Source organism: Dermacentor silvarum, chromosome 3 (genome assembly GCF_013339745.2).
Source record: "Dermacentor silvarum isolate Dsil-2018 chromosome 3, BIME_Dsil_1.4, whole genome shotgun sequence".
Taxonomy (NCBI): Eukaryota; Metazoa; Arthropoda; class Arachnida; order Ixodida; family Ixodidae; genus Dermacentor; species Dermacentor silvarum.
Genome location: NC_051156.1, coordinates 150,835,737 through 150,849,948, shown reverse-complemented (window position 1 = coordinate 150,849,948; position 14,212 = coordinate 150,835,737). Strand labels below are relative to the sequence as shown.

At 50.0% G+C, this 14,212-nt stretch overlaps 1 protein-coding gene and 1 pseudogene across 6 annotated transcripts in view; one reads left to right on the top strand and one right to left on the bottom strand.

Moving 5' to 3' along the window:
• The window catches only part of LOC119445916 (ATP-dependent translocase ABCB1), a 164,557-nt gene that overhangs the window by 97,607 nt on the left and 52,738 nt on the right, over positions 1-14,212 (top strand). For all 6 annotated transcript variants that reach the window (XM_037710218.2, XM_049663725.1, XM_037710217.2 and 3 more), the window contains exon 2: positions 1,824-2,007. In XM_037710218.2, coding sequence (XP_037566146.1) covers positions 1,824-2,007 — 184 coding nt within the window. The remainder of the gene's footprint in view (positions 1-1,823; positions 2,008-14,212) is intronic.
• LOC119445917 (DNA (cytosine-5)-methyltransferase 1-like) lies at positions 7,547-14,204 on the bottom strand (annotated as a pseudogene).

The following is a 14,212-nucleotide window of genomic DNA, read 5'->3' as shown; positions in this document are numbered from 1 at the left end:
ACGAGAGACCACCTAAACATCTCTGCCGACAGTGTTCCATGAGAAAGAACGTTTAGCGGGAAATATACACGTACGCGCGTGTCGCGTTCGAACGCGTACATCGCGAGTATAATTGTCCCTTGCAAACGAAGCCAGTGTTCACAAAACTCATTTTAACTAAGTGCGTTCCCTCACTGACCGGCATTCGGGTACCCGCCACTCATGATAGCGATCGACGTGATAACGAAGCGATCTCCCCGACGATGGCCAATTGCGGACAGCACTTGCAAAGGAAGTTTGTGAATACGGACCTAGATTCAATGTCCCCTTGTGTTATTGCGTCGAGTTTATTCTGTCGCACTTTTTGGAAGTCCTGTAGTGTTTTTGTTTGCTGTACCAGATAAAAATTATCAGCAGGCTCATTGAGATTAGAGTTATAGCACTGCCGACCTTCTCTCTCTTTCTCTCTCTCTCTCTCTCTGTGCGCGTGCGCGTGTTAATAGGTGTGCTGCAGCCTCACTATCTTATAATCTCAAAACATTCCCTTCTTTTCGAAAGGCTTACATCGCATTCTGGGCTCTACATTTGTTAACTTTTAATTTCATGCCAATTTTGATTTCCTAGATAGTATCCGAGGATGAGTCCGCCGCTTTAGGCAATGAAAACTTGTAAGAAATTAAAAGCTAACAGGGGTAGGGCCCAGAGCTCGATTACCATGCGGACCCTTCCACATTCAGATATTGAACCTGAATGTGAATTAGGCCGCAGCCTCCCTTCTCTCCCCTACCTGCCGTCCCGAACTTCAATCGATAAATAAATAAATAAATAAATAAATAAATAAATAAATAAATAAATAAATAAATAAATAAATAAATAAATAAATAAATAAATAAATAAATAAATAAATAAATAAATAAATAAATAAATCTAACCTCCAGGGAGGAACGACGAGTCGGGAAAAGACCGCTTAGGAACAGTTGACGAAGCCCGCTCATTATGGCCAATAAAGTTTTCTCTCGCTCATTTCCGAGATTTATGAGTATGGCATCACATTTATACACGCGGTTTACGAACCACTTTGTAGTAATAGTCTTGGAAGTCATAGTCAAGCCATCTCTAGCATAAGTGGTCGTACGTTGGCATTTATCTCCTCTTCCCTCATGATATTGTGCTCTGGAACAGCTATACCCGTTACCATTGTCTCATCCACTGACCGCAAAATATTTCGCGCCAAGCTAAATGATCATCTTTCGTAACAACACTATAAACATCGGTGCATCGCGCATTAAGCACAAATCGCATAATGCGTACTGTAACTATTTGCTGTGTTTCTCCTTATTATGTCTGCTACTGTATAATTACTCTATACTCAACTGACAATTCACATCTACTGTAGGGTTTATTTCCTCGCTGAATATCTCGTACTCGTGCTTTCCTGATCTTTTTTTTTTTTCATTTATTTTTGTGTTTATTTTGTCTAAGCAGTTGATGTAAACCCCTGAACGACCCCCCTTCCCTTCCCGCTCCCCCCTTATATAATGTATTCGGGTCTTTAAGGTGGAATATATGTAATGAAATTAAAAATGGCAGATAAGAGAAGGCATTCTGTAAGAGTCCACCTAGTGGACATGTCCATTTCGTCTGCTGCTGAAGTGCTGATTAGCTGTGGGGCGTGGCTCCTGCTGAAGCGCATCCCAGCCCAGCCAATCAGAACTTCAGCAGCAGACGAAATGGTGGACTCTTACAGAATACCTCCCCAGCGTACTATACTTGCCGATGATTCGTACAGTACCATCGCTAAATATTATCTCTCTCTCTCTCTATTCCCGTTACCGCATGGGCAGGTGGCAGAATGGGTCTCGAGGACGAGGAGCGGCTGTTGCTGCTAGACCCGGGCACGGCCAGCGGTACACGGCCCAGACACACCAGTTACGGAGCCAGTTACAACACCACCGCCATGACAGGCGCCGGCACCACGCCCTCGCCAGCGGCCGCCGGCAGCGCCAACACCGCGGGGGCAGGATGCAAGTAAGAGCCTGCGTCTCCGCGTGCACCCTTAACCCAGCTTCTGTTGAGAGCTCTGAGAGTAGGGTAGCAAACCAGGTGCAACCCGGTTACGCTTCCTAAATTTTACCCTTTTTATCTCTCTGTTGAGAATGTGCGCGCAGATATAGTGGATTCTCTCCCTACTTTCTCTCTGTGTAGCAAACCAGACGAGCGTCTGGTTAACCTCTCCCCCTCTCTTTTATTTAATGTACTTCGCCGTCTGGAAAAAGCATGTATATACACAATCACTTAAAACTAAGTCGTTCGTATTCACACTTCACTCAAATAACAGAAAGAAAGAAAGAAAGAAAGAAAGAAAGAAAAAGAAAGAAAGAAAGAAAGAAAGAAAGAAAGAAAGAAAGAAAGAAAGAAAGAAAGAAAGAAAGAGAAAGAAAGAAAGACTTTCCGGTTTCATCTTCAACACAAAGAAAATCTATTCTTTACAATTACAAGTCACTGTTAACCGTGAGTGAACCCTCGGTAACTTGAAAGAACGCAATAACGAGAGATGAGTGCCAATGCCACCTTGAAATTCCCGAACTACCTTACCACCCGCCGCGGTGGCTTAGCGGCCATGGTGTTGCGCTGCTAAGCACGAGATCGCGGGATCAAACCCCGGCCGCGGCGGCCGCATTTCGATGTGCGAAATGAGAACGACCGTGTCCCGTGCATCGGGAACACGTTAAAGATCCCCTGGTGGTCGAAATTATACCGGAGTCCCCCCACTACAGCGTGCCTCGTAATCAAATCGTTGTTTTGCACGTAAAACCCCAGACGTCAATTCAGCTACCTTACCGTGACGTCAAAGCTTTTTGGCGTAATCTGACCGAAGCTGGTCAGACGTTTCCGAGTCTACTATAATACATTTAAAGTGTGTGAAATTACTGAGACGTTTTCGATCGCATTGAAATATGAGCGAAAAAAAATCCATCCTTTATTTTATGTATGTATTTTTTTTCTGCACGCGAAGACTGTGCATCGACGACATTGCCAAGAAATCGAAGTCTGTCGAGTAAACCGTTACGTCGTGGACACCGCAGTTAAAGAATGGAAATTCAAGAGAAGTTTGTGCTCGTTTTCCTTTTTCTTTTTCTCTCTGAGCAACCAATCGTTCTTCTGCCGGAACGTACAGAAACATTCTTTAATCAACTGTCTATCAGTCTGTACTAGTTTGCTGTTTCTCTGTGGCGTCTGTACGTCTAACGCTGTCTCCCAAGGAGGCGGTCAATGTCGCCCCATCCACGACACTGCAATTTGAGTGGATGGCTATGGATTGTTAAGAGCGGAGTGGCCCTACATCCTTATCGATGAGGATGTGCAGTCACTTCGCTGTGATCGTTCCGTCGAACTGCTCCATTTTGTCTCTACTCTTGTTCTTGTGTCCCACTACGGGGTGTTGGCCAAGAAGAAGGTCGTTTCAGATGTGCTTTTATTAGGATTATTGAAAAGATAACATTTGCATAGCAGAGCATGGGTTAAAGAAAGATAAATTTAGAGATTACGAAGACAAGGTACTATTAAGAATTTCTAGATAGAATAATTTAACACCAAGAAATGAAATAATAGAAATGATTGAAATTTTTAGAAATTCAACTAGGTGTAATCTGCTCAAATCGCGACCCGTTTCTCGCGCACTGATGCAAGCTTCGTCGTGCTCCCCGTCACCTAAATTTCAGTATGGATCTCTGGATGTAAGAAAGCAGCGCATGCAAGGGCCTCGAACTCTTACCCAAAGGGCAATGAATCATTTCTATCAGCAGTTCGTCAACAATACATAACCTCCCCACTTCCCCCGTTGTTGTGCTAGTTCATATAACTAAATCAATCGACGTATCATAGAGCGAGAGAGGAGGAAGGAAGTGGGTTAACTATGATTTGTTTTGTTTGCTATACCCTGTACGTGGGGAGGAGATGGGGGATTGAAATAAAGGGTAAACCTATGAGTCTAGATTAACCACACGTACTGGAAAATGTCCAGCGTGTCCACAGTCGGGCAATCCAGTCTGACAATTTTTTTTAAAGCGCAAACAAGAGACGCGACACAAAAGGAAGGTCAAACACGGGACAGGCACTTGTGTTTTGACCTTCCTTTTGTTCCGTGTCTCTTGCTTGTGCTTTAAAAAATGTGTCAAGTATGCACCAACTAGGCCCACAGAAAGTTCTTCTACGTCTGCCGCATTCGCCTTCATGTACTGTAGAAGAGCTCGTGTGGCTTCCTGGCTATATGAGGCCAGAAACATCGTTTCGGTATAACGCCGACTTGCGGTGGAGTCACTCTGGAAAGTTAGCGACATGCTTTTCACTGCTTGAAGCCGTTCGGAAACAGGTGTCTCACTGTCAGTATATCTACAAATTAAGTTGGCCAGCTTAACGAGCCTTAAGAACGCGAAAGTGCTGCATTTCAATGTATATACTATAATGTCATGTACGTATGACGGCCTATTGATTCCGTGTATCAATAAGTTAAACAGCTGAGCTGCAGTGAAGGCAAGCGTGCATCACGATCAATCATCCTTGTTCGTGTACCGGTCTATACGTGCCCCTTCGATCAGTATCATTCAGTGTCGTTCGCAGTGCGCACGCACTCTACATATCTTATCTCTGACTAGCAGCAATTTTACGGTTCGGTGCGCGAGTCCTTGTCGATCGTGATGCTAGTCTGTGTCGCTTCGCTGCTGACGCGCCGATGCTGATGCAGCTCTCCTGGAAGACAGTAGTCTTTGACCGAGATACGAGGCGCCTTATAGAACTCGGAAGCGTGGCCGCGCCACCGATGAGCAGAGACATGCGCCGTTCTTCTGCTGACGATGACGAGGTCACGGGTTCAATACCTGGCGGCATGCTGCTACTGCATACAGAGGGGGGACAGAATAAAAAAAAAAAAAAGAACTCCCATGTACCAAATTTCGGTGCGTGTTAGGAAACCCCGCATGAACTGATATATATATATATATATATATATATATATATATATGTTTGTTAATCATATCCATAAGAAGCCAACAGATAATTGTAGAAATGATAAATTAAAGGGAAATGAAAGTGGAGGAAAAAAAAGCAACTTGCTACCGGTGGGAGCCGAACCCGCGAAAGTTGTGGGTTCGGCTCCCACCGGCGGCAAGTTGTTTTCAAATGTGTGTGTGTGTGTGTGTGTGTGTGTGTGTGTGTGTGTGTGTGTGTGTGTGTGTGTGTGTGTGTGTGTGTGTGTGTGTGTGTGTGTGTGTGTGTGTGTGTGTGTGTGTGTGTGTGTGTGTGTGTGTGTGTGTGTGTGTGTGTGTGTGTGTGTGTGTGTGTGTGTGTGTGTGTGTGTGTGTGTGTGTGTGTGTGTGTGTGTGTGTGTGTGTGTGTGTGTGCTCGCGCGCGAGTACGTGCGGCCAGAGTCGTGAAAGAAGTATTACTATTATACTATTATAAACTGGTTTAGAGTCCATTTAACGGATCATGGTTTACTTCACCAGCGCACACAAGACAAGAGAGGCAGAAGAAAGGGGAAGGGCAGGGAGGTTAACCGGATTGGAAGATCCGGTTTGCTACCCTATACGCTGGGGAGAGAAGGGAAGGGGAGGTAAAGTGACAGCAAAGAGAGAAAGAGAGGAAGAAAGGGAGCACAGATGCGCAACCACAGTCGGTCACTGTCACCGCATACATTCACTGCACAACACAGTAGCACTTGTAGCACTGTAAACATCAATTCAGGCTACAGCCGCCTCTCCAATTCTGTTAGTCTTTAAAAACTGCAACAGTGCTCTCATCGCCCTCCGCTGCGAGGTCTTGTGATGTCGGCATTCTAAAATGGTTTCTTCTGTTCACGGTCTTTGGTCCAAGCGTGCTATCGCGCTTGCGAGCGATCGTCTCTCTAGATTGTAGCGAGGACAGTCACAGAGGTGTTGAAGAGTCTCCTCGCTACCACAGTCATCACACACAATGAACAAACAAGCTATAGGAGCTGACTGCACGGACGTTGAGAGACAAAAGGTTTTCACGTTCACATGGCCCACAACTCCTCCAATTTCTTCGAGGACAACGTTATAAAAACTTGCCTGGCGTCATGTAGCGAGTACAGTCCGCAATAGTTTGGTTTTGGCCGGCCAAACAGAAACCCCCAAATCTGCAGAAGCGTGCACATACGCTAGAAAGTATATGTAAAGTTCAGAGATCGGGGTTTTTCAACCGGTGCACATTCTTCGCATGGCTTTTTTTGCTAAAGCTGAAAAAGGGTGTGTTGTGTGGCCTGTGATTCTTCGCCATAAAAAGGGCCCATGGGCAGTAGGAGGTGGTTTCCCTCGGCAATGCTCAAAGTGGGTGCGTAATTGGGGCTTTGGAAATAATTACGTATGTAAGAAGCGCTCTATAGTGTTATGAGTGTGTCTAAAAAGCGCGCCAGAATTTAACCCATCGCCCTGGCCAACTGCCACTGAGATCAAATTTGGCGAAATTTGAGAATCTCGGTGCGAAGTTAAATGCGGTTGGATCAAACACCAGATTTTGTAGAACAAATTCTTATTCAAGTTCTAGAGCGTGTAATACGACCTATTCCGCCTATTCTTCCCAATGTCCCGACATAGCTGAAGGTAACTGCAGATTTAAATTTCGTGGCAAGGAGAGGTGGCATTGTGCGACAAAAGCTTTACCTTCCTGGTTGAAGTTAGAAACGTTGCGTATAATTATTGAGCCCTCGTTCTTTTTTTTTTTTTTTTTTCCTATTTTCATGCGGCATTAGACGTTCACATAGTTGGTTTCTTCGATGTCTTCTGTGAACTAAACAAGGCACCCAGTTTATATTTTGCGGAAGTAAGGGGAGCGTTATGGGTAACGTGTAGGTAAAGCTGAGAGTGGGGGGAGAAGCTACGGCATTTGAAGTAAATTACACGTCCATGCGATCCGGAACTTTATCAGTTGTGTTTCACGAACAGATCAGAATTTATCCCGCTGCTGTGGGGAAACTGTAAACGCAGCCGAGATTGAAGCAACGCAAGAACGGTGTTGGGTATATGGGGAGTCTGGTTTCCAGCCGATACGTCGAAATGAGTTTACTATATTTACCGTGATATATATATATATATATATATATATATATATATATATATAAACAAGACACAAGAACAGCAGACATCTGCACCCCTATCTCACTCTCTCTCCCTATATATATATATATATATATATATATATATATATAGGGAGAGAGAGAGAGAGGGGAGGGAGGGAGAGGGGGTGCAGATGTCTGCTGTTCGACCCCCCCCCCCCCCTACTGGAGACATAGTTGCACGCTTGAGCATTCCCTGGAGGTCCTTAAGTGTGGCTGATATATGCGCAGCTCCGATACGAACGGTGCTCGCGTTTAGAAATCGCGACGTTTTCTTGTCTTCGAGCCTTGCTACTGATTCTACACGAGGGCGAAGGGTCGTGGCCCGAGGCATTCCTTCTCCCATGTATCGCACAGCAGCGCTTCCATGTGCCGTACAAACTCGTGCAGTCGCAAAAAAAAAAAAAAAAAAAAAAAAAAAAAAATTGTGTAACTGCTGCGTCTTGCCGTTGAACAGAATCAGAAACGTACAAAACACCGGTCTCTATCTTATTATTGCTATCGCAATGTGGCCGCCTACATTAAAATCAAATCAAAGTTTATCAAAAGTCAAATGCGCATGGGTACAGGAAGTAGACGAGCGGTAAACAAATTAAGTAACAAAGCAATCAATGCGAACACGGATATATACTTTCTTCGCGATATCGAAAAAGCGTCAATGAAGTTCGCAACTGCCGGTCGGAGCGTTTGTGCTCAGCATTTTGTTGAGTAGCATTGGAAGATATCCGCTTGCTGCATAGTTTGTTTCGGGTACCGCATCGCGTGAATAATTGTTCTTTTTGCAAGCGACGCACGTTGTAATAGTGTTGTGCGCGGTGGTGGTGTTGGGTGGCTACCACACATTGTTTTTCGATATGCAAGAAATAACCTCAGTTCGTAAATGTTGAATATGCTTAAATGCGCGCACGTGGAAAACGACTCGGTGTTTATTTGTAGGGGTAGGTCATAGATAGCCCTTCTAGCTCTTTTTTGTAGCGTGTATATTACTTTCTTGCAGTCCCTACCTGCAGTCTACAGGATTAATTAAATAACATTTTGGGGTGTTGCGTTGCCAAGACCACGATCTGATTATGAGGCACGCAGTAGTGGGGGAATCCGGAAAATTTAAACCACCTGGGGTTCTTTAACGTGCACCTAAATCTAGGTACACGGGTGTTTTCGCATTTCGCCCCCATCGAAATGCGGCCGCCGTGGCCGGGATTCGATCCCGCGACCTCGTGCTCATATAGCAGCCCAACACCATAGCCACTAAGCCACCACGGCGGGTAATCTACAGGATGTCTAAGAAAATGCGTCCGCAATTCATTGAGAACGACGAAGGTGCGATAATTTAAGCGATTTTCTCGGGATTATACTTTAAGAAAACTAGAGGTAATAATTACACGAACATGTTTAATCGAGTCAGACGACTCATACCAATTCAAGAGTCGTAAGCACGTCATCCAAGTCCGTAGCCGGTTTAAAATGCGAAAGGATGACTAATTTCCACAGCGCAGACTATTGCAGACAGTTTCCCTCAGAAAACCGAAACTGATCTGCCAAAGAGCGCAACTGTCGCATCCTGACTATAAATTATTAGGAAACCAATACAGTAACTCTAATCCTGACCGCGAACACCTATGATGTCACGTGCACAGTGGTGACGTGACGCCTAGCTGTGGCGGCGGTCATGAAAGCCAGCGAAGGTAGCGGTTTGATAAAGACGCTCACTTCGGTCGGGACTCCCACCCGCGACCTCGTACTGAGCAGCAGGGTGCCAACACCGCTCAGCCACCGCGGAGGCGGATAGTAAAACAAGACACAAGCACATTCGAGGTGTACATGAAATAGATCATTTAATCGTCCAATAAGCGTAAAACTTTTGCACATGAAACATTGGTTGTTTGAAACATGACATGTCAATGGTAAAACACGATTTAAACTCCAACCGTACAACGATCCCGTCAGCTCTGCCAAGTGTGACAACAGTCTAAAAATAATTACAACCTCAGCAACGACCTATTTTAAGTACTGATAGTTGGAACTCGAATGAATGCGCCCGCTGGGAAGACCGTTGTCAGAAAACTACGACACGCAGAAACGTCAAAGGAACTGATAAGAGCGAACTAGTTCGTTGTACTTTAAATGACTTGATACTTTTAAACAGAACACGCTGAAAGTACCCACTATCTTCGCACTTAAACAATATATATCATGGGCTTTCTTCATTTAAGATGCATAAAAATAGTAATATAAAATAATTATATACAGTGCAACAGGAAATTGCCTTTCCAACACAACAGTCGCCTTCAGTGTGCCTTACCGTTTCTTACAGACGGCAAGAGTCCATAAGGTATATCTAAACGCTTAATTAAAGCTACAAACCGACATAAAATTCCCAGTGTATAAAGGCAGTCTAGCAAAGGCACAATTTTCCTCGGAGATCAAAAAGCGAATCTCCGTGGATTAAAAACAGCACATAAAAACACACAGCGGCCGAACCGCATGTGACAATCTAAAAACGGTGAGCACCAAAAAAGTACATTTTCCAGAGTTTGGGAGCCATATCCTCCCCAATGGCACACTCGATCGTCACGTTCAAGCGCTACAGAGTCAGTTGTCCTTTTCGTCAGCTAGGCACTTGAGAATTTCGCGTCCGATAGCCCGCGCCATGGGCGGCGGCACGGCGTTGCCGACTTGCCGGTGCCTGTCCAGGATGGTGCCGAAGAAGCGGTAAGTGTCCGGGAAGCCCTGCGACCTAGCGCACTCGCGCACGCTCACGACGCGGTGCTGCTCGGGGTGCAGGACTCGGCCCTGCTTGCCCATCGGCTCCGGGTTGGTCACGGTGGTGCTGAAGAACCCGTCCCACTCGAGTCGACCGTAAAGCCCCGCCCAGTGGTTGTGGCGGTTGCCCGTGTGCGGCAGGCACCACGGGATCAGCGTGTTGTCCTGTCGGCACAGCGGGTCGCACGGCTTGTCCGAGGCGCAGGGGCAGACCCCGCGGAGGGCACCGGTCGACGACTTGCCGTTCTTGGCGTCGTGGTGCGTGTAGCGCAGCTTCTTGGTGTACGTCACGCCGTCCGAGAGCCGCACGACGGTGTTGGGCAGGTCGCGCCAGTCGGAGCCCGGGGCCAGGGGAATGTGCCGCATGCGGGCTTCGACCAAGGGCGCCATCTCCTTGCACACGTGATCCCGCAGCACCGCACCACCGGCGCGGAGACCCTTCTGGAACGGGGTCAGGGCCTGGGCGCCGTACGGAATCTCGTCGAACTTGGCGCCGTTGCGGATCTCGGGCAGGTCCGACATGGCGTCGCGGACGGTGATGGTCCTGAGCGGAGCGGACGACGACCACTTGCAGTTGGACAGATACTTGCGGTCGTCCACCATGACGGTCAGCTGGCAGGCCCGAGGAGCGAACACGTGCTGCGGTTCCGGGTAGAGCGGAAGCTTTTCTCCCGGGGCAGCCGCCAGAATGATGGCTCTCCTGCGAGTCTGCGGCACTCCGTAGTTGCCGGCCTGCAGCACGCCGAAGGTGCACTGGTAACCCATGCTGATGAGGCAGCGCAGGGTCAGCTTGAGAACCATGCTGCGCTTGAACGAGACGAAGTTGCGCACGTTCTCGAGCAAGAAGAAGCGCGGCCGGTAGTACTCGCAGTAGCTCAGGTACGAGGCGATGAGCGAGTTCTTGAACTGGGAGTACTGCCTCGAGTTGAAGCGGTTCATGCCGCTGAAGCCCTGGCACGGAGGTCCGCCGCAGAGCAGCTCGACGTCTCCCTTCTGCGGCAGCGTCTGCCCACGCTCGTTGACGGTCTCGCCGTCCATAACCAGGCGCAGGAGACGATTGCAGTCGTCGGTGAAGATGGTGGCGTCCGGGAAGTTCAGACGGAAGGCCGTGGCCGCGGGCTCTTCCCGCTCGATGGCCCAGCAGGACTCGCTGACGCCGGCCTGGTGGAATCCCTCGGACAGGCCTCCGCAGCCCGCGAAGACGTCGAGACTGCGTAGCTTGCGCTGGGGCACGTAGTACTCTTCGGGCGGCTCGATGTTGACGGCTTTGCTCGAACTCTTGCCTTTCTTACCCTTGCCCTTGCCGAGACAACCCATCATGCGCGCCTTGGATGAAGGCTCCACGAAACTCTTGGTCTCGCTGTCGTACGCTTCGGTAAAGTAGAATCGGTGAGGGCCTCGGCGAAGATAGTCTTCGACGTCCTCAGCCAAGTTTTCGCCGTACACGACGTAGCACTTGCCGCACACCTCGTTCAGCCCGACGACAGCCTCTTCTTCGGAGTAGTACAAGAGGCAGAGGTCAGGTGTCCAGCTTTGGCTGATGCGTGTTCTCGGAGCGGTAAAATTTCTTGACCCTCAGCCTGAACCTTTCGGGCTCGTTTTTGGCGTCGCCACTGCCTGATTTTCTATAAATGGATACGATCTTGCCGATCTTGAAGGGTTCGGGTACGTCGGCGTTCGATCCCTTGATGTACTCGGAACGTTTGCGGTAGTACTCTGGGTATATGTCCTCGTCCACGTCTTCCTTTTTGACGCTGCCCTTGATCTTGCTCTTGGGCGGCTTGAAGTCAAACTGGAACGCATCCGGCGCCAGGAAGACACACTCGCCGACGCAGAACGACTTGCCCTGGAACGAGATGCTCGAATAGCAGAGTTTGCCGCCGTCTTCCTCGACGACCTCTCCCGGAACAGGAGTCTCCAGTTTCTCCTGCTCTTCTGCGTGACGACACGAGGTACAAGCTTGCGTCACGTCGCACTCCTCTGGACAAGGCAGTTCGGGCGGGTCGACGAAGCGCGCGTGCTCCGGTTCGTAGGCCTTCTGGTAGAAGAACGACCTTCCGTCGTCGTCACCCTGCAGCACGCATTCGTCCTCCAAACTGTGCACGCCACCACGAGAGAACCAGTCCTGGGCTGCGGGTTTGAGCACCACCGTACAGAGGTCGTTCACTGTGTTGAGACTCTGGTTCTCGCATTCGTTGACGAGAAAGAGCTCGCGAGGATCGGACGATTCGCCCAGCACGGTGTCCGAACCCCTCCAGAACCAGTGCGCGTGGAACATCTTCTCGCCCGACGGAGTTTCGTACATGTAGACGATTCGGGCCACGTACAGCGGTGTACCGGGATCCGTGGGGGTGACGAGCACGAAGTCGCCCCATCGCAGCTCGTGGCCGTTGACCACGGCGCGCGAGAAGTACGATTTCTTATTGAGCGTGGCGACCGGCTTGTCGTCAACCCAGCAGACGTCGCTGCCACCGCGCCGCGTCGTCTTGCGCGACGCAGGCGCCTCCGCCTGCACGGCCTTGCGGTCGAGCTCGTCTTCCATCTCTTCCGTGTCGCCGTCGTCTTCTTCCGCTTCCTGGAAGACCTTGTTGAGACAGCGCCGCTCTATGCAGCACTGCTTCTGCCTGCCCGTGCCTCCAAACTTCACCATGTCCTTGCACGCACTGCACTTACCGCAGTCGGCCGACTGGCACGCTTCGCAAACTCCGCACCTCTTGCGGCGGGCAGCGTTGGAAGCCTTGTCGTCGATCTGACCGTGGAACAGCACCTCGAAGACGTCTCGTACGAGCGGCGTTGTCGTAGCCAATGTACAGACGGACTTCTTGGGCAACGCTTCGCGTCGACCGCGCCGCATCGCTCGCCGCTGACCCAACGTCACGCCAGCCAGGTTAACCAAGCTCCGCAGGCAGGGCGTCGCGATCAGGTGCGCCTCGTCGTCGTCTCCGGTAACGTCGAAACTCTGCACCTGGTCGATCACGAACTGGGCATTTCGAAGCAGCGCGTCCTCGGTGAATTTGGCGATGCCCTGAGGCGGGGGCGTCAGCTCGAGTTTGTTGAGCAGGTCCTCGTACGTGGTGTTCGGGTCCTTCACGAGCGTCTCGATCACCAACTTGCTCATGTAGATCTTCTCCTTCATGGCGTCGATGAAGGGCGCGTACTGCTCGCTGGGCGCCATGAGCACGTAGTCGGCGTACGGAGTGGTGAATCCGATCACGGCGTTCTCGCCACCGTCGAAACCCGCGGTCCACCAGGCGCCGATCGGTCCCATCGCCTTGCAGCATATGCCGTTCTCGGGGGAAGGGTCCTCGTCGTAAATGGGCTTCACGTACCCGCTGAAGTAGAGCTCCACGTCGCGCTCGATCAGGCCGGCGTCGATGGGGCACAGGTGCGTGTGCCGGTCGTAGACGGCGAACTGCGTGAGCTTGTGCTGCGGCGTGTCCATCACGTCGTCGCCGCCGTCGTCTACGGCGGCCTCGTTATCGAACACGCTCAACCGCGGGTCGGTAAGCGCCGAGAACTCGTCGACGGCGTCCGCCGGGTCACCCTCGAAAAGCCGCAACTCGGCGGCGTCCAGCACCTGCCGACAGTCGGAGCAACGGGTGTAGCTCACCTCCGCGACGGCCGGTTTTTTGCTCTCGGCTACGCCGTTCTCGCTCTTGGCGCGCTTCGCCATCTGACTAAACAGCGCGGTCAGGGTAGGCTGGCTGCCGCCGGCAACATCGCCGTTGGAGCGTCGCTTGCGTTTCCCACCTTTGAGCTTGGCGGCCGGCGGCGACGGCAACTCCCCTTTGTCGTCGCTCCCTTTGCGGTCGTCCGAGCCTCCGTTCGCCCCGCCGCATTCCTCGTCCGATGAGCACTTGCCGTTCGTCGTATCCAATTTCACGGGGGACACGGGCACCGCGTTGACAGTTTTCATCTTGTGGGTGGCGTCTTTCGCGGAGAACGAACTATATTGCGAGATAAAATCTGTCACGAACACCACACACACGGGAGACCGACTGACGAGGAGCCCCACGCTACAAGCGGTTTCCCGCGAAAAACTTTGCGCGCGAAGCGGCGGTGGCGCCGCCTTCTTATCGCTCGCTGCTCAGTCCCGCTTACCGATTGATAATACCACCGAGAAAAAAAATGATAGCGACTTTTTCTTTGCCTAACAGACTTTATATTTATTTTGTTTTGTAGTGTTTTATCTGTGTGCACGTAATAGAGCCTTCGTTAAAGAGTAGCGTTGCCATAGTTACAGAGGACGCCGTCGAGCCACGCCAAAAAACAAAGCAGCAGCAGCTGTTGTTTTCGGCTCGGCGGCATCGGTACTCGCAACTGTAACGCAGCTGTTTCGGT